Source organism: Molothrus aeneus, chromosome 7, assembly GCF_037042795.1.
Source record: "Molothrus aeneus isolate 106 chromosome 7, BPBGC_Maene_1.0, whole genome shotgun sequence".
Classification (NCBI taxonomy): domain Eukaryota; kingdom Metazoa; phylum Chordata; class Aves; order Passeriformes; family Icteridae; genus Molothrus; species Molothrus aeneus.
In genome coordinates, this window is record NC_089652.1 from 6,133,980 (window position 1) to 6,157,961 (window position 23,982).

The 23,982-nt window shown below is 51.8% G+C and overlaps 2 protein-coding genes across 2 annotated transcripts; one reads left to right on the plus strand and one right to left on the minus strand.

Annotated features, from left to right (window-relative positions):
• The first annotated feature begins 340 nt into the window (after positions 1–340).
• Positions 341–10,043, plus strand: KMO (kynurenine 3-monooxygenase). The gene is made up of 15 exons (XM_066553690.1): positions 341–394; positions 1,508–1,577; positions 2,690–2,787; positions 4,057–4,146; positions 4,326–4,374; positions 4,949–5,036; positions 5,883–6,048; positions 6,555–6,626; positions 7,832–7,953; positions 8,429–8,576; positions 8,999–9,056; positions 9,168–9,250; positions 9,466–9,567; positions 9,644–9,703; positions 9,876–10,043. Exons 1-15 carry the CDS (start codon positions 341–343, stop codon positions 10,041–10,043), a joined length of 1,428 nt encoding a protein of 475 aa, XP_066409787.1.
• An 827-nt stretch (positions 10,044–10,870) lies between these two features.
• On the minus strand, positions 10,871–18,275 carry ITGB2 (integrin subunit beta 2). Its single transcript, XM_066553421.1, has 15 exons — positions 18,212–18,275; positions 17,810–17,898; positions 17,326–17,509; positions 16,953–17,123; positions 16,123–16,364; positions 15,632–15,787; positions 15,328–15,423; positions 15,099–15,188; positions 14,780–14,920; positions 14,343–14,527; positions 13,400–13,644; positions 12,946–13,165; positions 12,599–12,813; positions 12,312–12,478; positions 10,871–12,012 (listed from the first exon to the last, which is right to left on the minus strand). Exons 1-15 carry the CDS (start codon positions 18,273–18,275, stop codon positions 11,950–11,952), a joined length of 2,328 nt encoding a protein of 775 aa, XP_066409518.1. The 3' UTR covers positions 10,871–11,949.
• Positions 18,276–23,982: the final 5,707 nt, after the last annotated feature.

A 23,982-nucleotide genomic window follows, 5' to 3' on the forward strand; every position in this document is an offset into this window, starting at 1 on the left:
ATCCCAGTGAAGAACCAGCAAAAGCCTGGCCAATGGAAGTTCTCCTCCTGCTCTGTGTGTTCCTTGGAGACTGCAGGACTGCTCTGCAATTTCCAAAGGAGCCCGACTGAATAACACCACGCTGCCATCTCAACGCCCCAGGCTCAGCCAGGCTGACTCCCTGGCAGTCCCTGGGCTGGGAGTTAAACTTTAATGTGAATTGGGGGGAGAGGAGCCCAGGCATGACTCAGCCACCCACATTCCTTCCCTACCCCTCCCCGCTGGCAAGGGCAGTGGGGCTGGGGAGAAGCAGAGGGATCGGAGACAGAGCAGGGAGCTGAGACCCAGGGGCTGAGCCAGCATGGAGCCCTGGGACCCACGAGGGAAAAGAGTTGCTGTTGTTGGTGGTGGTCTGGTAGGAAATGCCTTTTAGCTGCTGCATGTTTGCTGGGGAGCTGGGGCTGTGAAAACACTGCTTGAATGTGGGGGTGAATGTTTTTCTTAAAGCCATTCCTCTGTCAGATGATGGGGTGTTGAGGAGGGGTTGATGGAGCTCCTGCTGTGGGAGGCTCCTGTTCTTTTCTTGGGTGAAGGGTTTGGGGGTGGCTGGAGCAGTGGTGCCCAGGTACACCAAACTCCAGTCCTTGTTTGGGCTGCCAGGTTCCCCTGTCCCTTGGCTGATTTTGGCTGCAACCAAAGCTCTAATGTGAAATGCTTGGCAAGAACTGACACCAGTAAATGTCAGGCTGAGAGGAAACACCTCCCCGTGCCCACTTTTGTTTGGGAATGGTTTTCATCCACTGCTACTCGCAGAGAGGTGTGACACTAAAGGCCAGGCTGGATGGGGCTCTGAGTAAGCTGGCCTGGTGGAAGGTGTCCCTGCCCATGGCAGGGGGTTGTGACAAGATGGTCTTTAGCATCCTTTCCAACCCAAACCATTCCATGAGTCTGTGATTCTATGACAGCTTAGGGCATTGCAGCACCTCCATCTCTCTCTTGACTTTTTGGCCATTAGCTTCTTGGAAAAGAATGAGTGATGACAGAAGAGGCTGTAGTGCTGACAACAATTCATATGGAAATTAAATTTTAAAAATAGTTTAAATTATGAACAGGACATATTTGTAGTGTTCTCCCTCACTGTGTTCCCAAGGGAATGCTGCTATGCCCTGAATACTGGTGAGGAAGGTAAACACAGTCCAGAGAGGAGCTGGAGCTTGCCTACACCAGCTCCTGCTGTCTCTGGCTGAAGAGGTGAGCCCTGCTGCATTCAGTTGCTGTGTGTAAACAAGCCTGAGCTTGGTATGACTTTATAAAAAGAGTTTTGAGCGGTGGTTTTTGCCTTGGAGACTCTGCAAACACACAGGGCTGGCAGAGGACCGCTCTTCAGTAAAAGGTCTCCTGAGGTTCTTGGTCAAAGGGCCTCCCTGTCTATGCTGAGCTGCATCCCCTGATCACTTCTTTCCTTTGGTGCATCTCAGCAGTGACCTCTGAGATACTTCATCCACCCTTCCTGATCCTTGTCTTGCAGGTGGGTGCATTAAATGCCTGTTTCTTGGCTAGAAGAGGTTTCCATGTTGATGTTTATGAAGCCAGGGAAGGTAAGGTCAGCCTGATCATTACTGTCTGAGCTCACTGAAACTGTAAGAAAATAATGAAAGCTGAGAGTGGCAGTTTGGGGGTATTCTTTTCTCTGTCCCCTTTAGCTCCTGTGGTGGAGAGGAGCACTTATTTTGAAGTTCATCTTGTGTGGAGGGAACCCCCTCTTTAGCTGCTGAAATGATGCCCTTTTTATGTTCTTGGCTTAAACACTGATTCAAATCCTCACCTTTGAAGCCTGGTCTCTGCAGAAAGCATTATAGTACAGTGCTGGGTCAGGTGAAGAGATGGAGCCTCCAGGTCCACAAGGCACCACAAAAGAGAAATTAGGATTTAGAGCCAAGCCGCTGGCTCAAAGGCAGAGAAAGTGTTCATCTTCAGTGTCTGTCAGCTGGCAGACAAAAAAGACCTGGGCAGAGGTGGCAAGCCAACTGGCAGGTGGGAATAATAGCATGGAAATAACTCAAGTGTGCAGTGAAGGGAGGGAGGAGCCATGCCTGACACTCTGTGGCAACTCTTCCTGCCCTGATAGACCTCAGAACAGGCAGTTCTGCTGCACAGCTTAACGTTGCCAGAAGCTCCACAGCCTCTGATTGCTCTTACCTGCCTTCTGGATGGATCCTACTGCCCTGCTCCAGTTTTTGGCCCTTTGCTTACACTGATACACATGCTGGGATGAGGAGGCTGTGCCCCATGCACTGGCCAGACAGCCCAGCAAGTCTAAATGAGGCAGCTTGGAACAAGCCAATGCCCAGACATTTCCATCTGATCAGCCACAAAGAAGGTGACCTGCCAATGTCCCAAAAAGCATCAGTCTGTGGGCCCCAGCAGAACCTGGCAGGCATCCATTGCTCAGCCTGCTCCATTTAGAGGGGGGATGGCTCTTCATGTCAATGGCTCTCAGTGCTATCAGCACCCCTCTGGCACATGGGGCGCTGTCAGAATCCAGCATTCCCTTGGCTGGAGTGGAGCTGCTGCTCCTTCCAGGCTGGAGGTGGCACGGAGTGTCCAGGCAGGGCTCCCCCTAGCCCTGCTGCTGTTGCTGCTGTTGGTTTGGGAGGTGTTGCCCCCCAGCAGGCTGTGCTGTCAGTGGCTCCGTGTCTCTCCCCTGCAGATATCCGAGTGTCCAGCTTTGCCCGGGGCAGGAGCATCAACCTGGCCCTGTCCCACCGGGGACGCCAAGCCCTGCGAGCCGTGGGCATGGAGGAGCAGGTACTCTGCCACCTTCTCTTGCTCTCTGTCCTTTCTTGTCCCTCTTCCACTGCAGTCTGGCTCTTGTTTTGCGGAGATAACTAAAAACTCTACAACTTTGGGAAAGTTGTAAAGCCGGTATGTTTATTACAGCACCTAATGTGGAGATTACTCTCCTTAAAAGGCATGGCATGCATACTTCTGAGAACTTCAGGTCCCTCTTTATCCCCCTCTCAAATACACATGCATACAATTTCACAATAGGTTCATACATATTCATTTTTACAAATTTCGTGTGACATTTGCCGCTAGTTCTTCTTTATCAGAAAGAATTCCTAGGTCACGTTGACCTGCTCCCACAGCAGTCTCTGTCTCTCTTTATCACTTTCTGTCTCTCCTCTCTTATCTCTGTCCTTCACTGGAGCAGTTTCTCTGAGCCTAGGCTTTTGCACAGGTTACATAGCTATGTTTTCTAACTCAAAGATGTACATTCCACCTAAATCAAAATGGATTTCTACTCTGGAGAATTTCTACTCTGTCTCGCCCTCCCCTGCTTCACAGCACATCTGCCAGCAGGATCCTGCCCACCCCTGCAGCTGGGCTCTGCTGCTGGCAGTGCTGCTGTTCCCTGGGACACCAAGCTCCTTCCAGTGTTTACCTCCCTCCTGGAGCAGAGGGCAAGCAGGGCAGGAGTAGATGGACTCCCAAAAGAGCTGATGCAATACAGCAGGATGCAATAAAGGCAGCTGTTTTCCCCACTGGCATGCCCAGATTTGTATTTTCCCAGAAAACCTTGATCTTTGGGCTGACCCCTGAAATCCATCCACACTGCTCTCTGCCCAGCACGCTTGGCTGGGAGCCCAGCATTCTTCTGCAGGGTACTGGCTGCCATTTAACATCCAGCTGCTGGCACTGGTGGGATCTCCTGCTCCCTGGGTCCCTGCAGAGGAGCCCAGGCTTTGACAACACACATCCCAGTCCCAGGGTGTCATTTGGCTTTCATCCCCTGCCCTGTCCAGCACTCTGGGATTTTTCATGTCCCCTCTATCCAAAAACAATTTCCCTCTGATTTTTATGAGCATGAGCTTGTAAGTAATCTCAATAAAGTGTAGTAAATTGACATGACAACCCTGCTCAAGTTTTCCCTGGTGATTTGAAAATGTGTGAGGAAAGAGCTTCCCCATTCTCCCTGGAGTTCAGTGCTTGGGGGAGGGGATAATGCTTTGTAATTTGCACTAAAAAAGCCACAGTTTTGGCCAGAAGTTTGGGTTTTGTTCCCTTCTGTTTCAGATTGTGGCCAAGGGCATTCCCATGAGGGCAAGGAGGATACACACACCTTCAGGGAAAAAATACTCCATCCCTTATGGGAAGAAGGACCAGGTACTGGAGCTGCTTTGCAGAGCACAAGAGGACTTTGTTAGCATTTGTGTCTCTGTGTCATGGACAGTGTGGGGCTCATGGATGTGGGAGAGGCTGGAGAGAATGAGGGAAGGGGATGGTTTCCTGTCTGGCCATGCAGAGTGTCCTTCAGCAAAGCTTACTGCTCGTTTGCCTTGCAGTACATTCTCTCTGTGGACAGAGCAAACTTAAACAAAGAGCTGCTGACAGGTAGGTTGTCACTTCTGTTTGCAAATTCTTCTAATACACTTTTTGCTGGGGATTTAGGGTTTGCCCTGTGACGAGAAGACTTTGAGCCCCAAGCTCCCTTAACCAGATCTCAGAAAGTCCAAACCTGAACAAGCAGAGGAAAACCTGTGCTGGTTCCCAGCTGAGCAGGAGACACCTCCTCGGCCATGTCATGGATTTGGGCATTTTCCATAACCCCTGATTGTACAGAAACAAATAAAAATTGGAGCTCTATGGCAAATCAGACCAGACCAAATTTATGCAAATTCCCCACTGACTGCAGGCACCTCATCCCATCCTGAACAGTGATGGTGGAAAGCAGTCAATGACTCATGTCACTGTGGGGAAGAAAAAGATCCTTGCAGGATTCCTTGCATTTTTCAAGTAGTTTATACCATGGTTGACCAGTCCCAGTGTGCCCTGCCTGCTGGCCCTCATGCAACATGCAAATCATTTGCTGTAATGGCAAAAGTCCCTATAATTTAGGGATCTCTTGGAAATATTTTTTGCAGTCACAGTAAACCCCTCTACATTTAGTTGTGTTTTCTTTTCACAGCTGCTGAGAAGTACTCCAACACAAAACTGTTCTTTGGACACAAGCTCCTCGGGTGCAATGCAGAGTTGGGGACATTATCCATTAAAAGGTAATCCCTGGACAAGCGTGGGATCAAGCACTGTGGTCAGTTAGTTTCTGCTTAATCATTCATAAAACCTCAAACAATTGAGCAATCTCAGTTTTGAAACTACTGTGCAGGCAAAACCTTGTGCCAGCTTTGGAAAGGAGAGACATCAAGGCAGCATTCATAGGGAGATGAGGAAGGTTTAAGCAATTCCCTAAGCCCCTAAGGCTGGCAGCAGGCACACACTTCCTGACCTGTGCAGGGGATAAATGTACCAGTATCCATAGCACTGGGCTCAGGGACAGATTGCTCATCAGGGAGGGTGGGTAACTGCTGATGTCCCATCCCTGGGAGCGTTCCAGGCCAGGCTGGATGAAGCTCTGAGCAGCCTGGTCCTGTGTCTCTGCCCATGGCAGGGGCTGGAATGGGCTGAGCTTTAAGGTCCCTGCAAACCCAAACCACTCTGAGGTTCCATGACCTTGTTTCACAGTCTTTCACAGAAGTTCTGGTCCTGCCCCCCATCCTCCTGGCAGGTGCTGCAGGCTCTGCAAAACAGCAGCATTATCCCCAAAGTGCATTGCTGAGTAAACCTGGCAGAGTTATGCTTTGGATAAACTAGAGGATAATTATTCATCCTAAAGCTGTGCTTCCCAGACAGTGAGAGCCAATCTTCCCCCCATCCTAGAAGACTGTTAATACATTTTAATTAATTTATTTAATTAATACATTTAGCAAAAGGCAGATCCTCTGGGCACAGTGGTGCTGAGCTGGCCTGGAGTTACAGGAGGATTAACCACAGAATCATGGAATGCTTAGGGTGGGAAGGGGCCTTAAGGAGCAGATTGATCCAAGGTGCTTTCCTGCTTTCAGATCTGACCAGCAGACCTTGGAAGTGACCTATGACCTCATTGTGGGGTGTGATGGAGCCTTCTCAACAGTCAGGAAACAGTTCATGAGGCAAACGCGCTTCAACTACAGCCATGAGTACATTCCTCACGGCTACATGGAGCTGACCATCCCTCCCAAGGATGGAGATGTGAGTGTGCCTGTCCCAGCGGTGCTACAACCTTCACAGGCTGGATATCTCACCCCCTTCTCACTGTGGCTCTGCTGCAACAGCTTTGGAAGAGTTAATTTCTCACCTGGGGTTCAGGCAGGGGATTAAACCTTTCCTAAGATAAGGCAGGGATCTCTTCCTCTTCCAAAAGTGGTGGCAATGTTGGTCCTGCATGCAAAAATCCCAGAGAGCCTTTCCTGGCAAGATGGGATTAACTCTGGCTCTGAGAGGTCCTGGAGGTATGGGAACATGTCTCTGAGGACATCAGCAACTGCAAAGCACCCGATTTTTGCCTGTATTTCTTGCTCTTTCCTCTTTCCCTTGCCCTGTGTCTCCCTGAAGCATCAGGGACCAGAAAGGGGCCCTGTAGTTGTTGTGTCTTCCCATGGGAACTGTTGTGCTGGGGTGCAGGAGAGCCAGAGCCTGGGCTGGGGCAGCTGAGCAGGGCAGGTCAAGGATACAAGGCAATTTTCTTTCTCTTGCAGTTTGCCATGGAACCAAACTACCTCCACATCTGGCCGAGGAACACCTTCATGATGATTGCACTGCCCAACATGGTGCTAACCCAGGCCATGTTCTCATGGGGCACAGCATGGGGCTGGTGGGGATGAACGGCTGTGGTGGCAGGGACTGGGAGGGTCAGCAGTCACAGGATAACCAAAACACAGAATCAATTAGATTGGAAAAGACCTCTGAGATCACAGAGTCCAACCATGACCTAATACCACCTCATCAGCCAGACCATGGCACTGAGTGCCACATCCAGTCTTTCCTTAAAAACCTGCAGGGACAGTGACTCCACCAGCTCCCTGGGCAGCCCATTCCAATGTCTGATCACCCTTTCTGTGAAGAAATTCTTCCTAATGCCCACTCTAAACCTCCCCTTGTGCAGTTTAACACTGTGTCCTCTCATCTTGTCCCTCGTTACCTGGCAGCAGAGCCTGACCCACACCTGGCTACATCCCCCTATCAGTGTTGTAGAGAGTGATAAGGTCTCCAGAATGTTGTAGAGAGTGATGAGGTCTCCAGAGTGTTGTAGAGAGTGATGAGGTTTCCACTTGAGCCTCCTTTTCTCCAGGCTAAATACCCCCAGCTCCCTCAGCTGCTCCTCACAGGACTTGTGCTCCAGCCCCTTCACCAGCTCTGTTGTCCTTCTCTGGACATGCTCCAGCACCTCAATGTCCTTCCTAAACCGAGGGGTCCAGAACTGGACACAGTACTCGAGGTGTGGCCTCCCCAGTGCTGAGTACAGGGGGAGAATCACCTCCCTGCTCCCGCTGGCCACAGTTTCTCACACAAGCCAGGTGCCACTGGCATTCTTGGCCACCAGGGCACATACTGGCACAGACCCAGGGAAGAGCCAGGAGGGACACCCAGCCTGTGCCAGGCTGACCACAGCCTGAGAAGGTGCAGGGCAGGGTGCTCAGAGCCAGTCCTGCCTCGCAGTGCTGGGTAGGTACCTGTGGCACCTCTCTCTGCCCACACACCTGAGCCCAACCAGACCCCCAGAAAGCAGCACTCTGCAGCTGGATGCTGTAAACTACATACCAGGAGCATCAGGACAGTGAGCCAGGCCCGGTCACACACTGTTTCTGCCTCCCCTGTGCCTGCCCAGCATGAGAGAGGGGTGGCCAAACATTCATCCCTTGCTGTGCCAGTGGGTCACTGTGATTGCCAGGTGGCAGGCTGGGCACTGAGCTGCTGCTTCAGGTTTTCTCTCTGCTCTCTGGGCTTCTGACTGACCCTCTTTCCTGGCTGGCAGGACAAGTCCTTCACCTGCACGCTCTTCATGCCCTTTGAGGAGTTTGAGAAGCTCACAACAGGCGAGCAAGTGCTGGGGTTTTTCCAGACCTACTTCCCAGATGCCATTCCCCTCATCGGAGAGTAAGTGCTCCCATCTCCCCTTTTCACCCATCAACACAGGTATCTATTATGGGATGGGCTTTTTCTTGGATGATATCAACAGTCTCAGCTGGGCTAGGCAGTTTCCTTTCCTCTTAAAATGAATTATCCCAGGACTTCATATTAACTGAGAAACTCAGATATTTTCTGGTATGTCCTTCCCACGTTGACCAACATCTACCACTGCTCGCAATAAGAGAACCAAGATGTCAATAACCAAGTTATTGATTTAATTTAATTATGTGCAGAACTTAAAACCTGCAGACAAAATGTCTGGTCCACAGGGGGGAAGCTGACTTCCACATTTTTCCCAGCACAAACAGCCTAGTGCACAGGCTTGGGGATTGCACACCAGAGCTGACAGTGTCTGTGGCCTGGCTTCCTCAGCTTGGCTGTGGCACAGCTTGCTCTTCTCTCTCGTGGTCCCACACACCAAAATCTGTTGTTTTACCTGAAGGCAAGAGCTGAAGCACGATTACTTTTTGCTGCCAGCCCAGGCCATGATCTCTGTGAAGTGCTCCTCCTACAACCTCTCCTCCCGGTGCGTGCTGATGGGAGATGCTGCTCATGCTGTTGTGCCCTTCTATGGACAGGGCATGAATGCAGTAAGTTCATGGCTGGCCTGTCCCTCTTGGTGGGGATCCCACTTCTTTCACCCACAAATGCCTGGTTTTAGTGTTTAACTCTGTAGAGTTCATGGGCTGGCCTGTCCCACAGCCTCATGTCCTCGGCACTGGCAGGGCTGAGCTCCCGTCAGGATGTCCTCCTGGGAAGGACAGGGGACAGGGTGGTGATGCCACCTTCCCATGGACAGAGGACAATATGGAAGGGGGGTCCAGGCAGCTGGGAAGGGCAAGTCCCTCAATTTCTCTCAAGACCCCTGTCAGAAGGGCCTGGAGTAAAACTCCTGGTCTGAAGCTGTGGTCAGTGGGACCAAAGAGCTACACCAGCTAAGCATCCATGAGAGCACTTCTCCTGAATATATGGGTCCTGTTTATGCCTGTTAATCCCCTAATATTCCTCCCAGGGCTTTGAAGATTGTCTGGTCTTTGATGAATTAATGGACCAGTTCCACAATGACCTTGGTAAGTGATGTGGCTGGGGACGTGAGGGAGCAGAGGAACATCCCTCTGCACCTGAGGGCAGCTGGGTGCCCTGCAGGGAGCTGCCTGTCAACTGTTTCTTTCTTCTCCCAGCTGCCTGCCTCCCTGAGTTCTCCAGACTGAGGGTGCCAGATGACCATGCAATTTCAGATTTAGCCATGTACAATTATGTAGAGGTAGGTGAGCCCCACAGCAGAGCTCTCAGGAGGCACGCAGCAGGCAGGGCCTCTGCTGGGCACTCACCCTGGCAGGCTTTAGCCTCAGAGCTCCTTGGGAATGTCACTGGGGCTGAGGAGGCACTGCATCCCCTCCAGGACAGTGGGAGAGCTGGCAAAGCACAGGGAGCTCTGGCAAAGCCCGTTGCACAGGGGTGACGGCTGCTCTGTTGCAGATGCGCGAGCACGTCAATTCCACGTGGTTCATCTTCCGCAAGCGCGTAGACAACTTCCTGCACGCCCTCATGCCTTCCACCATCGTCCCACTGTACACCATGGTAAGCCAGTCCCCACTTCTGTGAGCTCCTCCTGCCTGGCTTTGGGCTGGTGACATTCTCCTGCCCCCCCTCCCAGGTGACCTTCACCAGAATTCGCTACCACGAGGCCCTTCAGCGCTGGAAATGGCAGACAAAGGTTGGTCAGGGGTGGCGCCCACCCTCCCCATGCCACGAGCCTTGGGAGCATCCTGCACACCAGCACTGCTCAGCTTTGGTGGTGGGATGTTCTCAGGTGAGATGACTTTGCTTGGTGCTGCAGGGTAGGGGCCAGCCGGTGACGATGTTGGGGTTTCTCTTTGCACTTGCAGGTAATTAATCGAGGGCTGTTTGTTGTGGGGGCAGCAGGGCTGGGTGGCACCTACCTGCTGATAAAGCGTCTGGCACGGAACCTGAACTTCTGCTTGGAAGACTTGTGGGGCTGGTCCCATTATCTGAAGAACTTTGGAAGTCTTCCCTTTGGCACAAGAGTGGATTAAATGTATGGGGAGCTGCTTGTTGTAATAAAAACAAAGGCACAGACTGTTGGCTCAGCTGGGTGATTTCGTTTCTCTTGGGATGTGGTTTGGCAGCTCCTGCAGCCCCCTGGAAGCAGTTTGGCCTTTCTCCCTTTCCCAGCTGAGAGGAGTCTGTCAGGCCAAGTGCCCAGAAAGCCTCTCCAGGGGCTCAGTTGTGTAACCTTGGCAGCCTGGCCTTCAGGGATGTGGTGTGTAGACGTGGGACTTTAAGATTATGGTTTAGTGTTGGACCTGGCAGTGCTGGGGTAGTGGTTAGATGGTCAATCATCTCAAAGTTTTTTCCCAACCTTAATGATCTCATGATTCTGTGACCTCACTGGTGTGCCCCAGCCTGCTCTTAGCAAAAACAAGACAACATTTTGAGGGTCCTGAGGTCAAAAGTAGCTGCAGCCTGGGATAGTACTAGGAAGACACACTTTCTTTCTTCTTACCTTGCCCTAGACCCTCACAGTCACTGCTTAAGAACAATAAAATGGCCCAAATTGACCCCTGATCTGATGTAGCACTGCCAATCTCATTTGAGGTAGTCTATGTACAGCTGCCAGCACACAGGCAGGACAAACACTGTTCTGCAATATTCAGAGAGTCAGTTTTGGTTTGCAAAGGGAGCACCATTCATGGCATAGATGGCAAATTGTGTAGAAAACAGTTTGCTTCTCTAGATGGGATCTTTCCCAGGCACTGTTTTTATGGAAAACAGTGTCAGCAATGACAAGGTGTGACTGTAGTTTCTCCAAAGAATGCTTTAGCTGCTGCCCTTGCACCTTAATCTTAGCAGGACAGATGTATTTAATTTACATATTAATCTTTATTCACATTAAACTGCTTCAGAGAGCAAACAAAGATGCAACACAATACAAGTCTTTGCAAATGAATCCCAAACTTAAAGCAAATAAGGAATTGCACCATCATTTCATAGGAATGACCCACAATGTAAGAACAACTGGCTGCTGTGTGTGGTTGGATATGTGCTGAGCTGGAGATGCTCTGGGTACTTCCAGGTGTTTTGCACAGCTGGCTCCTGGTGTGTCTGACATGCTGGCAAAGATGGCGTGGAAGAAGCTATGGCTGACCTGCAACCTTCATCTTCCAGGTGCTCATAGATCACAGATCAAGTTTCATAGATCAATCAGTGGCTCCTTACAATGCAGGGGACTTCAAGGCATGACGGAATTAGGCCAAGCATGCAGAAGCCCAGGCAGAACCTTGCCTGAGGTAGATTTGAGTGATGTCATGAAGCAGTTGGTGATTTGGGAAAAAGATCCAGTGCATGTTATCCAGCTGCTCTTCATGACAAGGTAGAGGTGCTGACTAGCCCTCAGGGCCCATCATATCACTGCAGCCTCTAGAGCAGCTGCTTGGACCCCTTATGTCCTACTCAGCAGTGAGTTCTCTGGAAAACGTTGCATAGTGGTGGAGACCAATGCAGCAGGGGAAGGCATGGAGCAGATCCTGGAGGCAGATTCTGCTGCAGCAGAAGAGAGATGGCAGTATTGAAATCCCAGCTCAAAATCAAAGCTGGAAGCACTCTGTGCTCTCAGCTGGCTTTGAGGCTCTGTGTCCAAGACTGCTGCCAGAAAGCAAAGTTAGCATCAGGAGATGGGACAGGAGCCACTGCATATTCCTGTGGTGTTTCCCTCTACCAGCTCCACTAACACAATCATCAAGCAGTGGGCCAGGAGGCTGGTATGGGTGCAGTCCCTCAGTGAGCACTTGACATGACGGGGGCCTCTTGGAAGAAGGGATGAAACCATGAGGATAAAGAAGAAGGGATAGGAGACTTAGTTTAGGAATTCCTTAGTTTGAGCTTTCCTTAGCTTGGCATTTCCGTATTTAACAGTGCATCCCAGTGCTGCCAAGTATTGCCTCATTCATTAAACCTGGGGTTGACGACAGTGGTGGTGGCACTCTTGAAGAGGGGATTATCAGCCTGGAGGGAGAGAAGAGAGAGGCTTGTGTTGGGCTTTCCAGCAAAACATTACCCATCCCACCCATCCCAATGCCAACAGCACAGACAGCATTGGAAGAAGGATATTTAGGCTGTAGGATATTTATCCATAGGATATTTAGGCCCCTAAATGGCAAAATCCAGCTGGGCTGAAAAACGAGCAGTGGGGAGGGCTCAGGTCTACATGGCTGTCTCTGGAAAGGATGTCCCCTCCTACTGTCCCCTCCCCAGTGGATCTGGGCACCCCAGAACCCCCCACTGGCACGGATGGGCTCTCTTACATCATTCCACTTGGCTTTAAGCCTCTCCTTCTCAAACCGGCGGTATTCCCGGCGGTCAAGCAGCTCCATCAGGAAGCGCCAGATGACCAGGACCAGAATGCCAAAGAGGAGCACGCCAGCAATGGTGCCACCCACGATCAGTGGGACGTTGGGAGGCTGTGGGCACTCTGAGGGACAGACAGACAGACAGACAGTGTCAGGCTGCAGCCCCCGGTGAAGCAGCGAGGCTGCCATGGCAGGGTTGGCAGCCTGCCTGTGGCAGGGCAGGAGGAGCAGGGATGGGATACCTCTCTCAGGATCAACGATGATCGTATAAATCTCATCGCCATCCTCCTGGACCATATGGAAGGACATCCAGCAGTTCTGGGAATCCTTTTCCCTGCATTTCCTATCATTTGTCCTCTCCTCTGTTGAGTTTGTGGACAGGTGGATGTTGGGACAGGCCTGGGAGCAGTTCTTCTCAAAGGGGCCGCTGCCGAAGAACTTGCACTCCACACAGGAGCTGCAAAACAAGCAGCTGCAGCTCACATCTGCAGGGGCAGAGAGCCTCTCACCAGGATTTGGGCATTTTGGGCCCTGCCTGTGCATCTCTGGGATACTGGGGATCCCCGCTGCCCCTGTGCCCATCACTCACATGTATCTGCCACAGGGAGAAGGGCAGCCTGGGCACTCCTGGCAGAAGGGGGGCTGGTACCCTCCCGTGCACTGGCAGCGGTTGCAGAGGCAGGTCCCACGGAGGCTGCACACGTGTCTGCGGGTGTTGAGGCAGTTCTCCGTGGATTGCTGGCACTGGCAGGCACTGCCCTCATACCCAGGCTGGCACTTGCACGCCCCGCAGTCGCATTTCCCACGTGCTGCAGAGGAAGAGATCTTTCAGATCCTGCAGACAGCCAGGCCACCCTCCCTCTGCCCATGCTTGGAGAGCATCACCCACCCTGCCCTCACCACACCACCCTCAAGGAGGTCCTACAGGATGGTGTGGTGGGACCCAGCAGCTCCATAACCCAGGGGTGAAGGCACAAAAAGGCCACATCTCCCTGGGCACTGAATTCTTCTAAGCAGTGGAGAAGCCGTCCCAGGGGCATCACCTGGGCCGCCGCAGAGGGAGCCATTGAAGAACTCGCAGTTCATGTTGTCACACTGGCAGAAGGTGCCGTAGATGTACTTGCCAGGCACGTCGCTGGTGTGGCACACGCACTGCCCACACACGCAGTCCCCCTGCCCCGAGCAGATCACCGAGCTGTTGTCCCTGCGGCAGCTGCTCTCCAGCTCCTTGCTGCTCTTCCCTTTGGTGTCGCACTCGCAGTTCTTCCCTGTGTACCTTGAGTTGCAGCTGCCATCACAGGAGAGGAGCAAGCTTGGGTCAGTGGGCATGAGGCATGCACAGGGCCCAGACCTCTCCTTTGCTACCTCTGTGGCAAATCTGGGACAGCCTCACCAAAAAAAATGACAGCATGTTGGTGCTAACTCCATGCTGGAGCAGGGAAGAAAACCTCAGAAATGCTGCTTTTCTACCAGTCATATTCACAACACCAAATAAATGCCCAGAAGTTATTGTTATGTTTATAATTTCCAAGCTCTTGCCAAGGAGATATGAGTATTTCCTGAGGAAACCCAGTCTTTTCCTCTCCTTGTCACTGAGAGGCCATGAAGCAATAATTACACTTAAAGACTCTTGTGAGATGCAGCCAAGAAATGGGATTTTGAGAGATTTCTACAGAAATCTCTGTCTGCTCAGTGGGTGGATTGGTGGATGATTTGATACTGGGATGGATGGCTGGATAGCTGGAGGGATTGAGGCCCTCAGGAAAACAGCATAACCTCCACCAGCAGAAGAATCAGCTCATTGTGTCCCTGCCTCTGAGTACACAGGGGACAGTTCCAAGGGGAATGCACAAATCCACCTCTCTGACCAAAAAAAGTTTGTACAAAGCTACAGAGCCCAGCCCTGGCTTGGCCCAAGATCCCTCACCCAGCTATTCCCCAGCTCTGGCAGCATTTGAAATCGTGTTTTGGGTGGACAGCATGTACCTGCAGATCCCACATTCGATGCTGCCTTGCCCATTGCAAGCAGCTGGGTCAGTCTTGTCGTTGCAGTGGCAGTCGCAGTTGCTGGCCACGTGGACAGTGATGGTGTCTGTGAAGCCCAGCGGCCGGATGGTGAAGGAATAGTTTGGAATGCACGCCTTGGCTGTGACCTTCACTTTGAAGGTGACCTAGAAAGTGCAGAGTAGGACAGGGGAGGGCCAGATGTCCAGCTGTCAGAGTGTGGTATTGGCCCTAGGCTGAGGACATGCACACTCAGAACAAAGGAGGATCTCCCGCATCCCATAGCATTTTGGACACTCTTAGCAATTAATTAATATAAACAAAAAGCCTGGAAGAGCAACCAGGGTTCCTGTCTTTAAACAGGATGGGCAACAGAAGCTGTGCAAGCTGTGGAGTGTTCCTGGTACAGGAGAGCATACCTCTTCATTGATCTTGACATTGTCACATTTGCCTCTTGCTTCATCCATGGAGTCCTTGACATTTTTGCATTTGGAGTCATATTTGACATCCAGAGTGTCCAGCAAGGTGGAATGGTCCAAGATGATCCGCGAGGAGAGGTTCTTTGGAAAAATGGTGGAGAAAGTGCCATCAGTCCAAAAGCAGACCAAACCAAGAGGGTATGGGGTTGCAGGTCAGGAAGAAGAGCCAGAGAGCACCACAAGTCAGGATCTCAGCTGCCTGGGGTGGTTCTGGAAATGCAGGTGATGTCATTGGAGAGGTGGGAACTCCAGCACTTACATTGTAGGCCACTTGGATGAGTTCAATGATGTTGCTGGAGTCCTTGTTCAGCTCCCCCACTGCTGACTTTGGGATCATCTCACTGAGTTTCTGCAGTGGAGAGCAAAGAGGTGGGCACTTCCTAACACATGACAGCAGAGCAGGAGACAGCACCAGAGACACACACAGAGCTGTGTCTGTTCTCCTGGGAAGGGGATGGAGGCACCTGGACCATCTGACATATTCTCACCTTGTAAACATCCACCACCCTACTGGTGACAGCAAAAATGGGCTGAATGTTGTTTTCGGCAAGTTTCTGGACCAGATGGCCAACAGATGGGTAGTCCTGAATGGGGAGAAGGATATCAAACTCAGCACAACCTCCCCCACCAGCAGAAGAGTAGACACTTCTGGTATGGCAGCACAACTTATGGTGATTGAGGTGATGTTTTGGTCTCTGTCTGTAACAGGCTATTTTACATAATATTGTCTTTTGTGCCTGGGGGAGGGAGGTGGGGGGTGCTGGAGATGCTGAACAGCCCCCAGGTACTTACAAACTCATTGCTCCTTTTGTACATGTTGTCCTCCAAGTGGCACTTGCCATCGTTGGGGGTCAGGATGCCTGCAAGCTTGCCATCCCCAGCAAAGTGGAATCCATCATCAGTAGCAAACACCAGCAAGCGGGTCACGTTGCGCCAGCCAATCTGGTCCTGCAAGTGGCACAGAGAGTGGCCCCTGTCCCTGAGCAAGGCTGGCAGGACAGTGCCAATGGGCACGCTTTCCAAACTCTTGTGCCAGCCACAGCGTGGGGCAGGGGGCAGGAGGAAGGTGGGTTAAGGGAGATCAGGGTTAGGAGGCTCTGGGGTAAGATGCTCTCTTGTACTCGCCAGAGTGACCTGCCCTGTTGCCAGATTAGAACTTAGGCAGGATGGGCTTCACGAGCCCACGTGGAGAGGGGGAAAAGCAGCCCTCTCCAGGATGTGTGTGGGCAGCAGCCCTCCTGCCTGAGCACAGCTGCTGGCAGCAGGGCGGGTGCAGGACTCACCCCGCACACTGCTGCCTGCATCATGGCATCCAGCCCTCCCTCTGGGGCATCCAGGTTCCCTGAGATGAACTGCTTGCCCACTTCACTCTCAAACTGCTGGGCGTTGTCCGTCAGCGACAGGATGTGCTTGAAGGCAAAGGGAGGCTGGCACTTGGTGTCCTTATTGGGGCAGGGGTTCCGCAGCTTCTCGGGGTGCGTGTTCACGAATGGCAGCACCGTCTTGTCCACAAAGGAGCCAAACCCTAGGGCAGCCAGACTACAGTTTCAGGGACAGGGCACAGGGCAATCTGCTGGCCCCTGTGTACGTGCCCATGTCCCTTGCCCTGCCAAACTCTTCAGCCTGGCAGAGGACACCTGCTGTCCACTTCCCACATCCTCCTCCAGCTCTGCAGCTCTTCCCAAACAGATGTGCCAGGCTGATGACAGGCTCACCTGTCACAGACATGTTTTATGAAAAATCCTTTCCTTAAATTTTTTTCTCCTGAGAAGCTGAGAAGTCTCAGAAACAGAATGTAAACAATAATGATCTGCTGCTGTAGAATGTAACAGGTGGATCTGTGATTGGTCTCATGTAGTTGTTTTTAATTAATGGCCAATCACAGTCCAGCTGTCCGGACTGTCTCAGTCAGTCACAAGCCTTTGTTATCATTCTTTTTCTATTCTTACCTAACCTTCTGATGAAATCCTTTCTTCTATTTTTTAGTATAATTTTAGTATAGTTTTAATACAATATATATCATAAAATAATAAATCAAGCTTTCTAAAACATGGAGTCAACATTCTCGTCTCTTCCCTCATCCTGGGACCCCTGCGAACACCACCACGCTCACCAATGCGCCGAGAAGGGGTGGTGCTCTCCAGAGCCCTGAGCAGCTCCCCTCCCAGCTTCTTCACGTTCTCCAGGTCATCCAGCATGGAGTAGGAGAGGTCCATGAGGTAGTAGAGATCAATGGGATACCCCATGGCACGGCGAAACTTCACCTCAAACACAGCAGGCTGGCCTGAGGGACAGGGACAGCGGCATCAGCTGCGGTGCTGGGCCAGCTTGTGCCATCACCCACCCCTCCTCTCTCTTGGAAGAAAAGGGGTGGAAATGCAGGCTGCAACATGCTGCTGTGTCTCAGGTGAGTCTGGGGATGAGTGGAAGGGCATTGCTGGCAGGCCACAAGAAGAAGGGTGTTGGGAACGCCAGGCAGAGCTTACCTATCCTCAGCTTCAGGTGCACCTCCTGTGGAGTCAGCTGTGTTTCACTGCTTAAGGGCTTGTCCTGTGTTTTTCTGATCTCATTGCCTGGAAACTCAATCTCACTGCCTGGGCACCCCCTCTGCTTCAGCTGCTCAATGGTGTCACAGCGGATGGAGTCAGGCTCGCCAGCTTTGGTGAAATCCTGTGTGTGACAACACCAGCAGGGAAACAGAAATCAGAGGAGCAGGGGGTGAACAGGCACCTTACAAGATTACCTGGTCCCCAAACCAGGTTTCCAGGGCATTGATGGAGAAAAGAGAACCATTGATGGGTATTTATGGAGAAAGGTCATGGCTGTTGGATCCCTCCTGGCCCCATCCTCCATTCAGGACATGAAACACTCCCACAATGAAGTCAGGAAGAGCCAGGCAGGAAGGGTGACTGGCTTGATGCCTGTAGCTGACTGCTGGGGGGTGACAACTAGACAGGCTACAGGACCTACCAGCTTCTTGCACCAGGCACAGCCAGGACCAGACTGAATGCAGTCCTTGCACGTCCCCACCTTGATCTTGGGGCACTCCATGGCAAAGGCTGGAGAGGCAAGAAGACAGAGTTGGTGTGGGGGGCAGCTGGGGGTGCTCAGACACCAACAGTGGGCACCCATGCTGGCCTGAGCCTGCCCTGCCTCTCAAACCAATGCTGGGGGCTCTGGAAGGGCCCTCAGCTGCCTTGCTGTCCTTCAGCTGGGCTGGCTGGTGTTAACTCCAGATCCCAGGAAGTGGAAGGACATGGCCTTTGCAGACCTCTCAATGCTGTGTTCCCCCTGCTGTCGGGCAGCATTTTGGATCCCCCCCACTCTTTCACTGCCCATGAAAGGTGCTGGGAGGAAGCAGGTCAGGCTCACCTGTTGTCACCAGCAGCAGCACCCAGGTCACTGCTGGCAGCTGGAGGCAGCAGTCACGAGGCATTTTCTGCAGGACAAAAAGCACCCCTGTGACCACCTGGGATGTGCCCCAGGGATGGGGCAGCCACAGTTTCTCTCTGGGCAACCTGTGTTGAGATCACATTCATTAACACTGTCACGTGTCACACCTTTCCCAGCAGAGCAAACCCTGACCGTGTAATGGCCTTGCAACATGGAACATGGGGAAGTCAGAAAAGAGGAATTTGTTAAAAGAAAAAAAGAGGAATAAAAAAGTAAAAGGAACAACAGACATTGCGCTTTGTAGCAATACTAGACACAGTGTCTGAAAACCAGGTCATCAGTTTCAAAATAGCTCTGATAGCTGCCCTGAGTAAGACAAGAACCACTCCTTGGCTCCTGCCATCACCCCTTCCTGTCAGCTCACCAAATAAACAGATCAGAGAGATGTGGAAATGAGAAAACAAGAGAAACTGTCAAAAGACACTGAGGCAGGTTGTACATGAGGGCTGCTCAGATCCCCTTCTGAGGCATCATCTGAGGCATTAGTGTGTGCTGTCTTAGCTCATCAGCCTCTCCAGGACACCACCCCAGCTGAGGATGACACTGGTCAGCCTTGAAAGGATGTCTGGTCTCCTCCCAAGGGCAGAGAGAAAGTCTGGGTAGGTCAGTGGGTGATGTTTGCACAGTGCGGTTTGGTGCCCAGCTGTGCCATAGATTTTGAGATGTGGCAGGACCCTAAGGGTGGTGGCCATCACTGATTACAGCTGGGGCCATCTGGAAGCCCAGCCTGCCTACCCTGGATGCAGTGCCCCTGGCAGAGCTCCACAGCCAGCACCACATTGCTGCACAGCCACCAAGAGGCACTGCTGGTGTCACCCAGCCAAACCCTGAGGGTGATGTGGCCTGGGAGCTCACTCTGCCACATCTGCACAAGACCATCCTATGGTGGGTGGCCAGAGCCCTTCTGGACAAAAAGCTCTGCAAGTTCCTCTCCACCACCACAGTCACCCACGGTAAGATTTTCAGGGCATAATTTATTGTCACAGCTGCAATGTCCCCGTCTATGAGTCATGCACGCCCTTTGGTTAGCTGGCCCAACACATTTTTGTCACCTCCAGATTCTGCCTAAAGAGTTTGAGCTTGCAGGAAAGAAAAGTGGGTTCTGCCTTTGTTTCTTGTAGAACTCAGTGACTGACACCCCAAATGTGCCTAATTAGGCTCCGATTCTGCTACAAACCAGAAGTTCCCTCACATGCTGTGAGGACCAAACCCATGGACTCAATGAGCTCCTGCTTTTCCACCTGCCCAGTGTTTCCAAGCATTTAATTCCTGCTGCCATGCCAAAGTGTGCAGTGGTGATGGGATAGAGCTCTGTGAGCTCCTCGTTTTTGCTGGAGGTTAGAGTTTCCTGCTTACAGGCTCATCTCATAAAATAGAGCAACCTTAAAACTGGGTTAAAAAAAGCTCCCAAACTCCAGAAATAGTCTCAATACACCCCCAGTGCTAGCTGCTATCAAGTATTGTAAAGTAGAGTTCATGTTGTGAGCTGCATTTGGATGCCTTTTTCACCCCCACAGTGGCTTCTTGCTCTTGTCACAAGAGTGTGAAGCACATCCTTACACTTGGAGAGAACATAACAGGAAGTTCAACAGTTCTCCCGCCATGTAGAGAAATTACTCTGTGATGTGTGGGCAGGTGAGCAGAGGGCTTTCAAAGCAAACAAATGGGGCTTCTGCCTTTGTCTGCCTCCTTACAGCCTTCAGAGGAGGGCAAAGCAGGTTTTCAGCCTGACTCTGAATGTGCAGAGCTCTGACATAGGCCTCAGCAGCACTTCCTCCAACCCCCTTGATGATCCCTTCAGCTCATGCCAGACTCACAGTCGCCACCAACCCCTCTTCTGCATGTGCTCTGCCTGTGAAGTTCCTTTTTTCTCCTTCTTTCCCATAAGTTCAGGCAAGTAGAGGGGTGCACATAGCCCATCCTACAGCCCTGGTGTGAAGGAGCAGAACTGCAGAACTTCACAACCACTTTCACCCCAGAGTGGGGAGTGGGGTGCCAAGATGGAGCAACCCAGCTAAGGGCAGGACACATTGCCACCAGGTTCTGCTTCCTGGCCAGGGCTGCATGGTGGCATCAGGGGGACAAAGCTGCACCTCAGGACCAGGGTCCTTCTCGGCCCTGTGATGTGATCTCCTCACCACATGCCTTGGGTGGCTCGGGATCAAGCCTCTTCTTCAGCAAGAGCCTTTTACAGAAGCCACCAGGATATTCCACCATCTGCCTTAGGGAAAGATGCCCCCCAGGGGTCTGTGTGCCAGAAGATGTGAAGGTGGTCTCAGGGAAGGTGCATAAGTTAAATGCTGGGTGCTGTCCTTGCTGCTCTGCCTGTGGGCAGGGTGCAGAGCTGGGGCACTCTGGCACTCAGGACATGCTGGGGGCTGCTGTGTTGGGATGGAGCTGGCTGCTGTGCTGCATGGAGGAGCAAGCTGGCAGTTATAAATAAGGCTGAAGGGGGAAGTGTTGATGCCAGCAGTGATCCTGTTGTCATAAATAAAACAAGTGTTCAACAGCAGAGATGAGTTTTGAAGTCTGTTAGCCACAAGTTCCCATCAGGGCTTTGCTAAGCATCTGTTTTCCCACAAAAAGGGAGGATATGCACACATGCCCAATATCCTGGGGGGATTCCTGTGATGTTTGCACCATTCACCTGTAATAGGGAAGTTCCACTAGTGCCAGAGCCCGTGGGTGCTTCCTCCACACTGCCAAGCATCCCTGGTCACCATCATGCTGTGACACAGATGCCAGGTATTGCACCCAGCAGAGCTGCTCCTTCCCACCCCTGGGCAGCTCCAGACCCCAAGCACAGAAGGGAAATGAGCAGAGTGGGATATGGTGAGGATGGGAGAGTGGATGTCACTTGTCTGGGGCTGATTTTTCTGTCACTCAGTTGGGTGATGCAGATAGATCCCACCCAGGTGGTCACAGACATGTCTTTCCCAGTCCATGCAGAGTATCACACTCAGTGTTTGTGTATATGTCTTTTCATACATATTTTGTATATGTAAATCACAGGAAAAACATAAACATAAATATATAAACTTATATATTTATATTTATATAATATTATATATTATATATTTTTATAAATATATAAACTTATTTTAAATATTTAAATCTATATCTATATCTATATCTAACATCTATCTATATCTATGTGTCTATACAAATATCCATATCTATTCCCATGTTATAGGAAATAGGAATATCTTTTATATATATTTCTTTGCAGCAGCCTCCAGTGGCTGCAGAGGACAGATCTGTGGGGCGAGCTCTCTCCCATGTGCACCCAGTCCCTGCCTAGTCTGTGGCATCCCTTGGCTCTGAGCACCAAGGTCCCTGGGTGCCCCTGGGAGCCTTGCCCTGCCCCGGGAGGAAGGAAGGAGGGGATTTGTGCTGCTGGGTCTGCCAGGATCAGGGTCCTGCTCGGGTGGGAAGGGGCTGCCTTCGGGCTGATCTGCCCTTGGGACACCACACCCTCCAACCCGCTGAAATCATTCAGCAGCCGCAGCAAGAAAACACAAAACCGCTGTGAAGCAGGATGTGACAGCTGGGATAGCAAAATGCACCATTTAGAGATTTCCCACAGCTTTCAGCAGCCCCCCTGCAGTGCCGTGCTGGCCACAAGATATGGTGATGCCGCATGTGCTCCCCTGTTTGCTTCTCACCTGCCAGAAGGCTGGGGATTGTAGCTGTGGCATTGGAAAAAGCATCCAAACCAGGGAGCAGGCTGCCTTCCCTGACACCTGGCGTGGGCCCTGCATTCCATCTGCATCCAAGAGCCACTGAGGTGTTGGGAAGGACCTGCCCTCCCCAGGCTCACACGCCTGCAGAGTATTTGATGTGTGCAGCACACAGAGATGGAGGAGAAGAAGGAGGGTCCCACTCCCTGTCCCAGCCATTTTCCCCGGCTCACAGGGGTGCAGGGACACCCGGGAAGCTCCGTGCACAGGCGTTCCAGGTGGTGACACTGTGCTGAGCCCTCCAGGCAGCCATGCCTGCCATCCTCATGCCATGCTGCCATGCCACTTCCCTCTTTCCCACTGCAACAGCAGCTGGCAGTGGTGGAGATCCCCTTAGGAAGAGGGAGGGTGACGGGAAGGTGGCAGCCCCAGTCCTGGTGCTGCAGGTGAGCACCCAGCCCGTGCCACCCTGCCCAGTGCCATGTGTCAGGACGTGGGAAGAGCATGCTGCACCCTCTCTGCTCTGCTTTCCGAGCCCATGGGCTGCTGAGGAAAGGAAGTTTTTGGAGGTCTGGCATCCTCCCCACCATAACCACCTGCATTTCCGGGCTCAGTGCTACCTCCAAAGGCAAAACTGGAACAGACCAGGCGAGCTGCCTTTGCAAAGGCTGCACAGACTGACCCACCTGAGGCAGGGATGCCATGCCAAGCTCCCTGAAGCTCCCTGAACTCAAGTGGCCAAAGGTTAGATCAGGAATAATAAAAGTATGCCACTGAAACACCAGAACTACAAAACCCTTCGTTGCCTACCTGTCTCCCCGCAAGAAAGGAGGAACAGAAGCATAAAAATTGAGATGCTGTACTTGCCTGGCCTCCTGCCCTCGTCTCTGTTCCGTACTTGGGCTGGGATGAGGATGGTCTCAGCTTCTCAGTTTCGGCTGGGAAACATAGCTGGGCATCAGGAGCTCTGTGACGTACGCCAATCTTTCCTTCCTATTTCTGCAGTCGCAGGGGAAGAGGAAGTCAAGAGTGGTGCCTGTGGGAGGGGGTGTTTCCCAAAAAGCCCAGCCAGCCCCACTCAACCTGGCCAAACTCACAGCAACCTGCCCTGTGGGACTGGGACTGGTCTCCCTGGGATACTCAGGGTTTGCAGCCCTCCCACTGCACGTAGGAAAGGGACCCACCCAAAACCTCACGCTTTATGAGAACTTTTCACGTTTCACAGCCCTGCTGGGGACCAGCGCTGATCTCGGGGGGCAAACAAAGCTGGGAGTGGGGGCAACTACTTCATGTGGGAGCTACTGGCAGCCCTTGGGTGTGGAGAAGATGGGGAGCTCCTCTCAGACTGTGGGCTGGACTCTGAAATGTTTGTGTAGCCAGGCCTCCTTACATGACAAGACGATGCAGGCGCCGTCCTCTGACAAAGCTCAGGGCTATGTGGAGAATTTTTTGTAAGCAGGCTTTTAGAGTTTTTGTGCCAGTTGCAGTAACTCTTCTCAGCAGCAGCATTTCCCTGAGCAGAGAGGAACCAGCTCCTGGCACTTTTCTCTTAACCTCTTCAAAGCACTACAGTAAAAAAAAAAAGGAAGTAATTTAGAAAACATACAGGATTGTAGGGTTTTTAAAAAACAAATTAACATGAGTCTTTATTAATCTCTTTGTAGGTTCTCCTTCCAAGCATCTGATGTGCAATCCGTTTTGCATTATCATGGAATCCCAGAAGAGTTTTTGTTGGAAAGGACATGACAGACCGTGTTGTTCCAATTCTCTGCCATTCTCTCTGGTAAGGGCAACCTGAGGCTTTATAAGACCCTGATGCTGTTGACCTGCTGCTGTGTTACACTACGGGTTTATTTTTGCAGCAAGACGAGAGATTGCAGCCAGCAGAAAATTTCCCAGCCTGGATGGATGCTCTGTGAATTGGTGCTTTTATTAAAGAAGCCATCATAGTCCTGGCTTGGTTTCATCACAGCCAGGTGCAGCAGGAAAGCATCACAGCAGTCCTGGCAG

What these genes read in the sequence shown, in the direction of transcription:
- KMO (XM_066553690.1), top strand. Translation starts at nt 341, where the DNA reads ATGGAGCCCTGGGACCCACGAGGGAAAAGAGTTGCTGTTGTTGGTGGT. An exon ending in TCCCTCCCAAGGATGGAGAT is followed by an intron (nt 6,049 to 6,554) that starts GTGAGTGTGCCT and finishes TTTCTCTTGCAG; the next exon opens with TTTGCCATGGAACCAAACTA. An exon ending in CCATGTACAATTATGTAGAG is followed by an intron (nt 9,251 to 9,465) that starts GTAGGTGAGCCC and finishes GCTCTGTTGCAG; the next exon opens with ATGCGCGAGCACGTCAATTC.
- ITGB2 (XM_066553421.1), bottom strand. Translation starts at nt 18,275, where the DNA reads ATGCCTCGTGACTGCTGCCTCCAGCTGCCAGCAGTGACCTGGGTGCTG. An exon ending in GTGCCTGGTGCAAGAAGCTG is followed by an intron (nt 17,510 to 17,809) that starts GTAGGTCCTGTA and finishes TGTCACACACAG; the next exon opens with GATTTCACCAAAGCTGGCGA. An exon ending in CATCGTTGATCCTGAGAGAG is followed by an intron (nt 12,479 to 12,598) that starts GTATCCCATCCC and finishes TCTGTCCCTCAG; the next exon opens with AGTGCCCACAGCCTCCCAAC.